The following is a 14,255-nucleotide window of genomic DNA, read 5'->3' as shown; positions in this document are numbered from 1 at the left end:
GCATCCCGATATGGCCGCCTGTTACTGGGCAGTACGTAGATAATGGCATGATTTTACCCTATGATTCGTACTGATCTGGTTTATGAGATGTGGTTTCTCTTTTCCACCATTTAATCTTCCACGGAAGCTCCGTCCAGCCACGACATAGAGGCAAATCCCAGGGATATTACCAGTCACACTGGAGTCGATTTCGAATGAGCCCGGGCCAAAAGCCGACTGGAAGAGTGATATAGCGGATAGCTTTCTGAAGTTCAGTATCGAGCGAATCCGTTCGATTATGCAGACTCAAGGTCCCGGTTTTCATAGTTGATACAAGATATAGTGCGGAATCCTTTTTGCGCGCGTCCAGAACAATATAACATTCTTGTCCGTCGTACTTTCGTCCAATATGATAGACCACTTTGCTACACCAAAGAGATTGCGACGCCCCCAAGATGCAATATAACTGCCCACATCTTCGGGTGTCCCCCTCGTTCAAAAGTCCTGCTCCTCCTTGAAAAACTGGGTGAAACTGATGATCGTGCCGTATATCAGCAGTCCTCCTATAATTGACATGACCATAGCGGGAACTTGAATGAGAGCGCAGTGCGCTAGGAGAACCGGGAGGGCTGTTCCGCAGCATCGTCAGTGTGAGGCATACCACATCTTCCTGCAGGGAACCTACCAATGCCCATAACAACAAGAAATCCGGTGACAAATCGGCCCAGATCAACCCATGCACTCGAGTTGGTTTCGATAAAATCATCTGGATTGGCGCATCTTCCCGCAACCCAGTTTGGTACGGGCGCTAACACATAGGTCGCGACAACGAGAAGAGTGAGGAAGTTGTGGAATAGGGCGGCGGAAAGGATGACGAGGAGAAATCCGATGGCAAGAACCTATAAGACGATTAACGACTTGTCCCACGAGGCGGTATTCCATACGGTCGTACAAAGGAGAGGGCAATTATTGTCTTGAGACCCGCCGTCATGACGGAGGCCTGATGCGAATGAAAGTGGGAATGGAGTCTAGTTTCTGGCCGTCCGCACGGGAAAAAGTGGTTTGACTTGGAGGAGGGTTCTCGCTGGGAGAATAGGATATGAAGCGACAGTGGGACTGCAAGGTCATCGAACATAGAATATGACAAGTGATACTACAAGTGACAAAGTTGAAGTTGCAGTGTGTGGCTGGGGTGCTTGGAGAGAAAAGCTTCCGACTCGACAGTTATCGCGCCCAAAAACGGACTGCGCGTCTGGTATTTGCCTGACTCGACGAATTTATTGAAGACGTCTCCCACAGTCCACAACCACAACATTTTTCTTGTCTTGTTTCCTTCTGTCACGTAGCTCGCAGTCAACATGTTCAGAAATAATTACGACAACGACTCTGTCACTTTGTAAGGCTCCCGCCTGACACCGTCTTTTGTGCCCAATCACTAACCTATCTGTAGTTCACCTCAAGGCCGAATATTTCAAGTCGAGTACGCTCAGGAGGCTGTCAAACAGGGATCAGTAGTGGTTGGGGCTGTGAGCAAGAAACACGTCGTTTTAACTGCCCTCAAGGTTCGTATTTGTCTGGAGCCTTGTCAAGCATTGATGCTCACATGAAGTTCAGAGAAACGCGGAAGAATTGTCCTCGTACCAGAAGAAGATTGTCGGTGTCGATGACCATCTAGGAGTTGCGCTGGCCGGTCTTGCTTCCGACGCCCGCGTCCTGTCGAACTTCATGAAACAGCAGTCTCTGTCCTCCAAAATGACCTATGGCCGAGCTATACCCGTTGAACGCATTGTCAATATGATCGGTGATCGTGCCCAGACGAACACACAACATTACGGCAAACGACCCTACGGTGTCGGATTATTAGTAGCCGGAGTAGACGAGCTGGGACCGCATCTGTTCGAATTCTCCCCGTCAGGTATGACTCAAGAAATGTCGGCTTGTGCAATTGGCGCCAGAAGTCAGATGGCTCGTACGTATCTCGAGAGACATCTGGACGAATTTGCGGAATGCAATCGGGAAGAATTGATCAAACATGCTCTGTTGGCCTTGAAGGAGAGTCTGGCGCAAGATAAGGAGCTGACTGTGGACAACACAAGTTTGGCCGTGATTGGAATGACGGAGAAGGGTGGACGAAAGAAGCTGGAGAGCTTCAAGCTGTACGATGGACAAGATGTTGCGCCTCTCCTGGAAGCCAGTGTGGAATCGACATCGACAGAAGAGGCTGGTGGAGATGCTATGGAGACGGATTCGTAAGGGCAACGTCGAAGTGACCTCGATGCATCCGGCACGGCGTTGGGAGCGGGAGAGGCTGTCAAAAATGGCAAGAAGCTGTACCATGGCAATGACAAAGACAAGCATTGTTTTCTTGTGATGATCCATCGTTTTGAGTCCACACCCTTATTTTCTACCGAGACCAGTCCAACTTGAATCTCCCCGGTGCCAGCTGGTAATCTCGCAATGCGGTAACGACATCATCGGTGCTCTTGACCTCGACCAATATATTGGCAGCTCCTTCGCTCACAAAGCCTTCTCTGATACTGTTTCTTACCCAATCGAGCAGTCCGTTCCAATACCCATTGATGTTGACAAGGACGATTGGGATTGTGTGAATACCTAGTTGATTCCAAGTGACCATCTCCATCACCTCCTCAATCGTTCCATAACCACCAGCCAGTGCGACGAAACCTGAACCTGGACCTCCTGCCTCAACAGAATGAGCCATCATACGCTTGCGAGTATGCATATCCGGGACGATTGTTGTGGCGCCAAATTCGGATTCGGGGACGATTTTGCTGTCGGGATCCTCATTGCTGTCGATGCGTCGCAATTCCTCTGAAGACATTGTTCGCTCTACCTTTCTTGAACCGTAACGACCGGTCTCGCCGCGAAGTGACGTGTCTTTCTCCGAGCGGATCAGTGCACGAGGGACAATACCGTGGACTGCCTTGGAACCCGACAAGGAAACCAGAGTTTTGGCCAATTCGCCCATAATACCCATCGTGCCTCCACCATAGACGAGTTTGTAGCCCGCTTCATGGAGAGCTTGACCAAGTGAACGTGCAGATTCGAGATGGATAGGATCCTTTCCCGGTGAGGAAGCACAGCTCGAAAGATGTTAGTTTTTTGGCGCATTAAACCCAGTGGGCACTTTTTTTGGGACGCACAAGACACAGACAACGGGCGACTCGCTCTTCGATGAAGAATTTTCCCGGGCAGGCAGCATGTTTCTCTGCCGTCGGCGATCAATTACGAGGAATATAAAGGATCAAATGGCCAAATTGTGGTAGTTGTCTCGCCCAAAGCCGGTGAGCCTTTCGGCAAGTTTAAAGGGGCATGAACCAATGAATCTAGAAGTGGAAGAGAAAAGAAATCTATCTGCTAGAGGATCAAGGTCGTGCAATCAGTGGTTGGGAATAAAATATATTGTTCGCGCTGTGGCCATTGATACAATTTTTCCGCGAACCGCAACGTGTCGGCCACACAATCGATGGATTGGTCCAATAAGTACGTGAGTCAGTATGTCAAGATGACGTCGCAATGAGAGGTACCAGCAACCGCACATATACAGGTCCGGTCACCGAGCGGAGGATACCGAGGGATTTAATTTACGAGTAAGAGATGCGAAGAAAATGAAAGGGGGAAAGGATTATAATATGAGCGACTCTTCAGAGACTGCGGGATATGTACCCATCTAGAGAAAGTAGTAGGCAATCCTGCTATGCCATTCCGCACGGTTCCTTATCGCTGTCTGTGCTCACGCTGCGCTACCGATCCCCCTCGTTGAATTTTTCCCCGTGTACGTTTTGGCCCCCGGGTCGAGCCTGGTCCAAGGTCGCATCGCTTCCTCCACCTTTGCAGGCAGCGTCGTGCACAATAGGCTCCTAATCCCTTTGTCAGCTCCTCGCAGCTAGGACCTGGGGCGTTTGAGCCTCTTCAGTCCGTCATCGTACTTCCCCATCCTTCATCTCTTCGACACTGACGATAACCTCGGACGGAACAAAGCGTGACTCGCTTATTCTCTCGACCTACCTGGCGGAATCATGCGCAAGACCCCAAAAGGTCTTTTTCCCGCTGGTTGGATTTGGCCTTCTTCAACTAAACTTTCTTGTCCCGCAGGTGTCCCATTGGGTCCCAGCATCTCGCACCTGATGACTTTATGTCGAGCAGCTTCTCACTAGAAGCCGCGGCAAAAGCCTAAAAAGCGCTGGCTTCAGACCCTCCAGGTTCCATCCTCCGCCCTCGGAATATCATTATCTGCCCTCCAATAGTCTCGTATCGGAGGGTGGGAGCTGAAAAAAGAACCTGCGTCGCTTATAGGGCTGCCAACAATGTCGAAAGCTCCCAATGAAATCGTGCAGATACAAACTCACTGACACTGGCTCTGCTTAAAACCTCTAGCTTTTAGTTGCTAAGCCATGCCTTCGTCTCTAGCACTGACACCTTCAAGAGACTCGCTGTCCCGCTTTGCTCAGCTTCTTTCTTCTTGTTCTCCAGCCTCACCATGGTCAAGGGTTGATCATTCCGGTTAACAATGGTGGCGAGCGTCATTGACTGAGCAGCACAGATGCGCAATTGCCTGCTGCTATAACCATGGCGACGACAACGGATACCACGAGTTCCCTGTCAGACGCTGTCACAACTGAGAGTTCGACTACTACCGACAGCTTCACCACCAGCTCCACCTCAACTGACAGTACAACCCCCACTACCTCCAGCACAACGACAACGACCACTTTCAGTGACACTACATCGTCGACCACCTCTGATTTCACAACCACCACCTCGAGTACTTTTATACCCACCAGTTCCAGTATGTGGATCATTACCCCGTTCTGCACCTGATCATTGGCTGTCTCAGCCTTGCATCCACCCTCTGCCCAAGTTGCTTTTATAACAATGGAATTGTGTCAGCCACCACAAGTTCTATTCCATCCACTACTGCTTTTACAACCTCCTCCACGTCTACGTCTAGTTCAGCCACTGCTTCCGACAGCACCACCCCTTCAAGTATCCCTCCCTCTACCTCTTCTGCGACCCCTTCCACTCCCTCTGGCTCTTCGATCCCCGCTGAATCCTCCCCTTCAACCATAGCTACCACTATCACTACCACCCCCCCTTCCCCTACGCCTTCGACGACTAGCCCTTCGCCTTCAACCACTACCACTACCCCTTCTCCGACCACGTCTCTATCTATCAGCTCCACTAGTGAGTATATATCTACAGAGTCTTCGTCTGTCTTATCGGCATCAACCGTAGTCTATTCTAGCACACAATCTGTTTCGAGTTCGTCCCTAATCGCGAGTTCTCCCTCAGCCACTACGTTCATCCCTACCACGTCCTCATCCACATCCTTCCAGTCGAGTACAATTTCAGTAACGAGTTCAGCTTCCCCAGCAGTCACCACGACCACCGAATCTACTTCTTCCACAGAATCCTCACCCACCTCATCCGAAGAGAGTACCACCAGCACGAGCGAGGAACCTGTGGTTGTCACGACGACCAGCTCTTCAGTATCCTTTTCTACCAGCACGTCCTATGTCACAGCAGTCCTTCCGGCCACATCGAACGGCGTACCGGGGTATACCACGGTCACGTCTGTCGTAGTTGCAACAACCCCCGCCACGACAGTCGTTGATGCCGGAACTTACACTAGCACGCCTAGTAGTACTCCTTCTGTCGCTGCATCATCTAGCGACGATGGCGGTGGTGGCGGAGGATTGTCAACGGGGGCCAAGGCTGGCATTGGGGCCGGTGTCGGCGTCCTTGTTCTAGCCGCCGCCATCTTTGGTGGTTGGTATAGCTGGTATATGCGACGACGGAGAAAGCGAGACTCAATTTCCCCTAGTGATCGATATTCTGCAAGTCCTATGCCGAGCATGACGGGTCCTGGCGGCCCTGTGGCAGGCGGACCGGCAGGAATGGGTGCAATGGCTGCCATAGCAGGATACTCTTCTAACCGCTCCGACACACGGTCTGATCCTCCCCTTCCTCCCCTACCGTCTCCTCCACCTCGATCTCCGGACCGGCTTCTTCCAGCCACAGCAGCAATCCGGTCTTGGAGCTCCGGTTCACCGCCTACACATCAGGGCTCAACCAACATGTCTGTCTCAGACCAAAGCGAGTACTCTCAGGGAAGTCAAGTCCAGCCACCAACTCAATATCAGCAGCCACCACCTGTCGGCGCCGCTACTGCTGGCTACGTTCCCAACATCAACGAATTGCCCGATGAGCAGCGCAACATCCACCAACTCCCCGACGACCAAGTTCAGCGTCAAGCGGGTCACCAGCGGGCTTTCTCTGGTGGCTCAGCAGGCGCCATGGGATACCAGCAGCCCTCAATGGGCTCTGACGGATACTGGTCTGGCCAACAGTCGACCCAAGAGTCACATGAATTGCCCGGCCAAAGCACCATGCCTGCGCCACTACCGCAGCACGGAGGCAGTGGATATCGTGGCGTTGATCCAGAAGTCCCGCTGCATCAGCGCGTGGAGAGGGTACCGATTCGTCCAGGACATTTCCCACCTTCGCATAATTTCTGATCGAAGGGGGTCTGGGGAAAAGTTAAATTATGTAATTTTTCCCCCCCATTTAACCAAATGCATTACGACGGAATGCCAAATGAATGAATTGCATGAATTGATTGAAAAGGCTCTGCTTACTTGGAGTGTACCGCTCCGAATTCGCGTAAATCTCCAGTACAGGGATAAAGATTTTGTTTCTTAAACAACATTGGCGGGGTCACTCTTACCTCGTTCCGCCTAAGATTTAGATTCGGGGATGCTCTCGTCCTTATCAGAGGAAATCTATCTTTCATTTGCTAGCACTCAGCTAGCTTTGCTGCTCCATTGTCTTTGAGGCAGACATAGAGACACAGCCTTCTCGGCTGGGCAGAATATGGAAGGTAATACCACCGTCATTGACCTACTCCACTCATCCCCGCCCCCTCCTTGTCACTGAGAGTACAGGGAGTGTTTCAGCCTCGTCACTGTCAAATTTATCCCGAAAGTTCTCTGAGTCATTGAAGGAAAAATTGTCCGTCCCAATCACAATCTTTCCCTTTTTGAAGGTCGAGGAAATGTGTCAACGTATACCAGTCACAGATATCGGTTCCTTCAGGAGCCAAAATGGCATAGAGCTTCGCAGTTTCGTATTTTTGGGCGTGTTATCTGTGAATGCATTTCGACAACGGCGTTGAATCCGAGTAGCAGTTAACCTGGACAGTGTTCGTTGAGTCTGTGTATTTGCTCCTAGGGTAGTCATTCTTCAGGGTCTCATCTTCGATTCCAGACTTTCTTCTTGAGCGCAATCAATATGAACGTTCGACAAAGACCTCTGAGTTGTCAAGGACGTCTGCGGCGCTACCGGTGGGATGTGAACAGTTCTTGTCCAACAGACGAGCATTCTGGTCGCTGAAACGATTTGTCTTCACGACAGATCCTTCGCTTATAGAATCAACGACAAGCTGAGTGCTGCTCTGGTGACGAGATCAAATCTGTCTCGCACAAAGTATTTGACTCTATCGTAGATCATCTCATCCGCAGCATGGCTGTTGAATGGAAAAAGGACCTCCATTTGTACAGCTGAGCCATGGCAAAACTTATTAATAATGGAGCATTCTGTGCGAAAAACAGATGCTCTGCCAAAACAGGCAAATCACAGTGGACAGGCCAACCCATCGAAGCAGCGTCGGCCAGTCCATCCTGACGTCGAACTAAGGTTTGACCCTCGGGATATACACTTGAGAGTTGGGTGGCGTGAAGAGTATTTTGAGCATGCTAAATTCGAGGAGCAAGGTAAAAACACCACTTTCTTTCAATGCTATAAACCATGTTGACAATAAATAGAACTGGATGTCCCTGCGGAAGAAAATCTTGCTTCAAGAATTGATCCTACTGCAGGAATTGATCCTGCTCCTCGCGTCAGCCGTCCTAGACCTCCCCCCCCCAGGTGTTTTCCCCGGAGGATCGGCCGCATGCATATGTTACCTCTCTTGATGGGCAACACCCTGCATTCGTTACCGTTTTTGATGCTCAAGAACATGAAGAACATGCATACCAGCACGACAGCAGCAATCAGCACTTGTCAAGACAGCCATGCCATCGGTGATCTGGATCAATGCAGGAGATTCACCGAACTCGCCTTCAATACGTAGTGGAGGTGTGGATGATGAATAACGAACCATTCATCAAAGTTGGTGACAGCCACTTTCTGTACGCGACATATGCGTCCTATCTGCAAAATGGACACAATATCACCATTCGACAAGCTCGATATCGGGATTTGGGCCAGCGAGAGAGGAAAGGGCCGTCCAGAGAGGAAAAGGGCCAGCCAGAGGTTCCGTACCAGCTGTTTCCTATTGGGCAGTATGAATATTCCGCTGCCAATGGCCGACGTAAGAAGTCCCCAAATTAGTTTCATCCAGAACTGGACAAATATGGCCGCGTCTTCCTCAACGCTCGGAACCGTCCATTGAAATTCTTTCACTGTCCTGCCCATCAACGTTAGCCATGAGATCGAAGACTGTGAGATGGAAGCTGTATGCCGCTTGGATCCCGACATGTGCCGTCAAGACTTCATAGGCCGCATGTTCCCCGTCAATGGCAAAGCCCCTGCAAGTAAAGGGATACTCAACCATCGACGACGTCGAGATCGTATGAGAATGAGGGTCCTTCCGTGGCCTTCCTGCAACTCGGCTACTCGGACACTTAAGTCGTGAACCAGCTGGACGATTGGGGAAGAGTGAACAATTGGGAGACCTGACCAAGGATGATATTGACATGCGGTGTGCCATTATGTACGGTGGTCATTTGGACAACGTCAGACATCAAATATTCAAGCAGAACTTGAGCCTTTCCCGAACCCAATTTCAAAAATGTTCTGCGGAGGTGGCAATTATCAAGCATCGAATTAATCCGCGGCTGGAGAGGATGGGCGTGGAGTATGACCCTAGGGTCTGGGATGTTGGGCCGGAGCAGAGTGTGAGCTAGAGAGTTTCAACGGATGTGCTGTTTGCACGTGCCTAGAGTACACCGAATGTGAGATAATCTACAGCTTGATGGCCTTGATGGACACCGGCTGTTAGATTTTGGTCTACGTCGAGGTATCTGCACGTGACGTTTGTATCACGTGCTGTGGATATCGCCAACCAAATTCCAACTTGGACGGCTCTCGGCCAACGGCTCGTCGGAGTTGCTGTGGTATTTTCATCCCCACGAAGCCCCAGATTCTGACATGATATCATGGTCCAATCGAGCCGTCCAGACCATGACTACCGTGAGAGCCCAACGGGGTACGAGTGTCTCGAAAACCATTTCAATCCGATGCGAACCAGACCTGTATTTCGAAGCGAGGCCGGTTATCCGCTCGGCGATATCAGCCCCCACAGATCCTCGAGAGCTACTTTCTCGTGGAAGCTGGATGAATAATGGGAAGAAGTATAGAGGAAAATGAATAACTCATTTTCACAGGTTTCAATGTCAGCGGCTAGGAGTTCGAGGAAATCTACCAATACCTGCCAGCAGTGCAGGTCTCGAAAGGCATGCTCTGCCGTATCTAACTCCCTTGCCATTGCAGAGATTTGTTTTGGCTAACTCCGGTTTTGAACAGGTCAAGTGCGACGGGAAGCGCGATAAATGTGGTGGTTGCGAACGGCTGGGGTTTTGCTGCAGCTTTCAACCCACATCCTCCACCGGAAATGACACTCCGGATTCATCGCAACTCCTTTATCGAAGGCGTACCCGACAGGCATGCCTCTCTTGTCATGCATTGAAGGCTCGCTGCAGTGGTGAATATCCTCAGTGCCATAGATGCAGATACCGCGGGATAGACTGTGTCTACGGTTCGAGGAGAGGCCCACTGGCGTCTTCCCCTAGCGCTGGCCTTCCTCAAGTCCCTTCTCCTGAACCGTCGCCTCAGTCAACCACAGACGGCAACACCAATGTGTCGACTTACACTTCCAGGACAACCGACTCTCGCGGCAACCAGGCGGAGCTAGATATCCAGCGACGACCTCTCCATCCTGAGTGAGTCTGGTCTCCCCGCATTCGCGATCTTCACTCTAATTGAGTTGGATGTAGTATGGAGTTGCCGTCCAAGGAGGTTGTAATGAAAGCAATCGAAGATTTTTTCCATCACATCCACCCTGTTGGTCATTTCGCTTTCCTTCACAAGGCCTCGTTGATCCAAGGTTACTCGACGGGCCAAACCGATCCTGAGTTTGTATTTGCTCTCTGTGGCCTAACATATGGCATTCTCAGCCCAGTGCCCGAAATGCAGGAACAAGCAGTGGCCTGGATAGAAAAAGCCGAGAGTACGGTTCTGAAATCTCTTGGGCATCCGTCCATCTTCAAGATTCAGTCCATGCTCTTGATCATTGACTATAGGATATATTTCAGGGACAGATCAAGTGCCTTCATGCTCTTGGCAATAGCCGCAAGGTTTGCATACGGCATGAGATTGAACTATGAGGACCATTCACTATGTTTTCTGGCCCAAGAGTCCAGAAGGCGTGTGATGTGGGCTCTTTATATCCTCGACACGAAGGTGGCAGGCGGACTCCGAGAATTCACCGCTTGTCCTATTGAAACAATCAATGTGCAATTACCATGCCGGGAAGAAGGCTTTGAACTGGATGTCCCCCAAAGCACCGGATCCTTGGAATCCATAGCACAATCGCCCTCGTCATCACAAGTTGGCCTCCTCACTCATTACATCAGGATAATGAATATTCGAGATCGCATTTTGAGGTAGAGCAGCCCGAATCCGTTCGGAATTCCGAGAGCTAATTTTCCTCCAGATACACAAAACAAGCGGCGGCGAGGGACCATGTCGGCTCTAACCGGCCCAATGCCGTTCGGGATTTTGAAATCGAGCTTCAGCTGTACGCTTCCACGCTTCCACAGTCCTTGATCTTCTCGGTGAGAAACCTCCGCCTCCGTGCCTTTTCACATTGGCTTCCTCGATATATCATGATTCACGTGTGGTGGCACCAGTGTCACTGTGATCTCTACCGACTTCTGTTCACTGGACTCCGCGAAGCAGTTTCGAAGAAGACTCTACAACAGATTGACCCTGATCTGATTGCGTACTGCCAGTCCCGATGTGTGGACCATGCTCGAGCAATGGCAGCAGAAATATTTGCTCCACTACTGGATTTGGAGGTTGAAACAAAGGTTATGGATTCTGACATAGCAGTCTGCGCCTATCAAAGTGCAAGAATACTTTTCCACGCTTATCGGACGAATGCTGAAAAGTTTTCTCTGGAGGAAGAGTCTACACTGCTTCAAACGGGTTATTGCTCTGCCGTCTTGGAAAAGTTCTGCCCAAATATCCCAACAGCAATCATGATCGTAAGTCTTCCTTTTGATCTGCTAAAACGAAGTCCTATCTGACAACGGCTGTAGCGACAAGACATCGAAGATCTCATTACTGGCGGTATCTCATCGCTGTCCTCAGCTAGTGGGCCGAGCTCACCACGGGCTCAAGCTAAGGATTCGAGCCAGGGAGGCGGATTTAATGCCGAAGCTACACCGAGACAGATACTCTCTCGACACTCTTTCCTCAGAGACACCGCCTTTGCTGATGACAGTGCAAGACTGATCGCGTCACTCGAGATGGCTCGGACCACACAGCCAGTCTCCCTCCAAAAACCCCCTACTCCTCAGCGAGTAGCCAGTGGCTCAATCAGACAAAACAGCCGTAGTGATGACTCTCTGAAGTTCACGGAAAATCCATCCTCAAATGCAGTTTTTTCCCGCATTGATGAGGGGGCTTACAGAACAGTCGACGAGCCTTTAGGCTCTTCAAATGTTGAATTTACGTTTGGTACTGAAAATATGCAACCAGATTGGTCAAGCAACACCGCATATCAAGGAGCGTGGGGCGAGAGTCACCAGGTGTTTGATCCATTGGTCAACAGCATGTATTACCAGAGTGACTGGGACATGCGGGATTTCATGCAAGGGAAGTGGTTTGACTAGGTTCGTCAAATTCTCGTATAAATATCAATCTATATCTCGCAGTTTACCCGAAACGACCGCGTCAACGCGCGCCCTCGGTTCTTGTTAGAACTTCTAACAGCAACAGAAGACAGAAATGTAATGCTGAGGATTCTATTTGGCATGCCCATTTACGACGGTGCCATCAATGGCACGGCCGTTCATTCCCTTCCCGGCCTGTTCCAATCGCTCAAGTAATTGTTCTTTTGGACTCTTCAGTGTGACCTCGGGGAACCGAGTGTCTTTTTGCCAGGGAAGGAAGTCCGACTCCTCGACCATCCAGCGAAAGATCTCACTCTCCAATGACCGGCCAACGGCAACATAATTCGGATCCGCGGCCAGATTGTGCATCTCCTCTGGGTCATTGATACGATGATAGAGCTCAGCTGGCTCATATAATCGATAGATATATGTCCATTCTTTGTTCCGAATGCTAATCGCTTTACCCGCGAGAGTGGTGTCCTCATGTTGCAAGCTTGCTTTAATATCATATGGATATGGCGCCTGTTCTAGCAGGGGTTCCTCGCTGGTCAGAAACCCTCCTTCGGTAAAGGCGAATCTTCTGTGCTCTTTCTTGCCTTCAACAAGGACAGGTATGAGGGATTTCCCATTATGTGGGAAGTGCTCTCCGATTCCACAGAGCTCAAAGACCGTCGGCGCCAAATCGACCATCTCAGCCATCACATCAGTGACTTGCCCCTCTGGCAAACCTCCGCCACCTATGATCAAAGGCTCCCGCGTCAGAGTTTCAGATAAACCGGACGGCCATTTTTCAATCAGACCGTGATCGCCGAGATACTCGCCATGGTCGGTGAAGAACATGGTGACCGTCTCGTTCCACAGACCCAGAGAATCAAGTTTATCAACGATTCGGCCGAACTGATCGTCCAAACGGGAGATCATACCGAAGTAGGTGGATTTGATTTCGGCCCAAATTTCGGGCGTTGCACGGTGCGTGCCATATTGATCGCGAATGGCCTTCATATATCTTGGTTCATAGCCGGTTTTCTTTTCTGGCAAGGACAATACCGGTGGCATTTCAGAGCGGTTGTACATTGAGAAGTATGGTTCCTCGACTTGAAAGGGACAATGGGGGAATATGAGCGGCATGAACAGGACCCAAGGCTTATCTGGAGGCGGACATTCCAGCCATGAGATGGCAGACCTCACCACGGCCTCGTCGTAATCCACGACTTCAGAAGGATTCCGGAGTCCTCGATAAAATAGTCGTCCCCAGATGCTTTCATCTTTTTCTTTCGAGTCTTCCCCTCGGAACTTAGGGATGAACTCTGGAGTCTCGAGAAAGCCGTACTCGGTTACGCTGAGCTCGGTCACGGTCGGAGCGAAAGTGTCACCTCTTGGAGCCAGGCAGGCGACGTGGTAACCATTTTCCTTCAAGCTGCGAAACATGTTTGGTTCCCACGGTTTAATGAGGTTCTCCAAACTTCGATGACCACTGACATGAGGGTAGGTACCAGTAAACATGGAGCATCGTGACTGAGAGCAGACTGAAGCTTGCACGAAACAATTGGTAAAAAGAGTTCCACGTCGACTGAAAGCATCGATGTTTGGAGTCTTGACAGGAAATCTCCCCGCGGTTGTACACCCAAGTGAATCATAACGAAGTTGATCTGGCATGAAGATTATCAGATTCGGAAGCTTCTGGCCCTGCTTGCCCTCGATTTTGAGAGGGCAAGGTTTTGGCGGTAATGAGTGTTTCATTTTGCTTGCAAATCGGAAAGTGACAATTCTGGAAAACGACCCCTCGAATTTATACAACGAGAAAGGAAGCTGACAAGGTGCTGGCTAGAAGAAGACTTAGAACCGGTGGTACTTTTGTACCTGCCTCGCAGAGAAGACATAACCGACACCATTGCGACTAACGCAGATATCCATCGAACGAGGATATTGGACCAGCAACACATGACTGAAAGATTTCCACCCTGGAGCCCCAGAGACTGAGCAGACGAATACCTTCGCCAATAGAGTGAGTGTCTGGAATCTAGTTGAGATGTTTGTCTCGGAGAGCCGCACAAGCCGGACGGATGTCGGTGACGGCTTGTCGGCGCTCTCGTGGCTCATGCTCTCATATCGAAAGCTCCGACCAATCTTGAATTAATCAATCCCACTTCTCCGCTCCTGGGAGGAACTTGTGGCTGGAGTCACACAATATGGCAAACATATGGGGCAATCCCGCTAGCATACTATCAAATTGAATGCGCCCATATCCCCCAGGCCCCCTTCGGTTCTGGGTCTTCCTCGCTCGGGAAAAGGATGAAC

At 50.4% G+C, this 14,255-nt stretch overlaps 6 protein-coding genes across 6 annotated transcripts; 3 read left to right on the top strand and 3 right to left on the bottom strand.

The window, feature by feature from the left end:
- Positions 1-474: 474 nt before the first annotated feature.
- On the bottom strand, positions 475-970 carry Z518_01673 (uncharacterized protein; the record flags this gene model as incomplete). Its single annotated transcript, XM_013422271.1, has 3 exons — positions 475-608; positions 665-878; positions 932-970. The coding sequence occupies 3 exons, from the start codon at positions 968-970 to the stop codon at positions 475-477; spliced, it is 387 nt and encodes a 128-aa protein (XP_013277725.1).
- A 367-nt stretch (positions 971-1,337) lies between these two features.
- Positions 1,338-2,232, top strand: Z518_01672 (uncharacterized protein; the record flags this gene model as incomplete). The annotated part of the gene is made up of 3 exons (XM_013422270.1): positions 1,338-1,375; positions 1,430-1,541; positions 1,594-2,232. 3 exons carry the CDS (start codon positions 1,338-1,340, stop codon positions 2,230-2,232), a joined length of 789 nt encoding a protein of 262 aa, XP_013277724.1.
- A 151-nt stretch (positions 2,233-2,383) lies between these two features.
- Z518_01671 (uncharacterized protein) lies at positions 2,384-3,202 on the bottom strand (the record flags this gene model as incomplete). Its single annotated transcript, XM_013422269.1, has 2 exons — positions 2,384-3,083; positions 3,144-3,202. 2 exons carry the CDS (start codon positions 3,200-3,202, stop codon positions 2,384-2,386), a joined length of 759 nt encoding a protein of 252 aa, XP_013277723.1.
- Positions 3,203-4,569: 1,367 nt separating this feature from the next.
- On the top strand, positions 4,570-6,518 carry Z518_01670 (uncharacterized protein; the record flags this gene model as incomplete). The annotated part of the gene is made up of 2 exons (XM_013422268.1): positions 4,570-4,789; positions 4,891-6,518. The coding sequence occupies 2 exons, from the start codon at positions 4,570-4,572 to the stop codon at positions 6,516-6,518; spliced, it is 1,848 nt and encodes a 615-aa protein (XP_013277722.1).
- A 3,207-nt stretch (positions 6,519-9,725) lies between these two features.
- Positions 9,726-11,957, top strand: Z518_01669 (uncharacterized protein; the record flags this gene model as incomplete). Its single annotated transcript, XM_013422267.1, has 5 exons — positions 9,726-9,763; positions 9,852-10,001; positions 10,056-10,724; positions 10,775-11,327; positions 11,382-11,957. 5 exons carry the CDS (start codon positions 9,726-9,728, stop codon positions 11,955-11,957), a joined length of 1,986 nt encoding a protein of 661 aa, XP_013277721.1.
- A 132-nt stretch (positions 11,958-12,089) lies between these two features.
- Positions 12,090-13,697, bottom strand: Z518_01668 (uncharacterized protein; the record flags this gene model as incomplete). The annotated part of the gene is made up of 1 exon (XM_013422266.1): positions 12,090-13,697. One exon carries the CDS (start codon positions 13,695-13,697, stop codon positions 12,090-12,092), a length of 1,608 nt encoding a protein of 535 aa, XP_013277720.1.
- Positions 13,698-14,255: the final 558 nt, after the last annotated feature.

The sequence above is a fragment of the Rhinocladiella mackenziei genome (genome assembly GCF_000835555.1).
Source record: "Rhinocladiella mackenziei CBS 650.93 unplaced genomic scaffold supercont1.1, whole genome shotgun sequence".
NCBI classification, from domain to species: domain Eukaryota; kingdom Fungi; phylum Ascomycota; class Eurotiomycetes; order Chaetothyriales; family Herpotrichiellaceae; genus Rhinocladiella; species Rhinocladiella mackenziei.
This window is presented reverse-complemented; position numbering and strand designations above follow the sequence as displayed.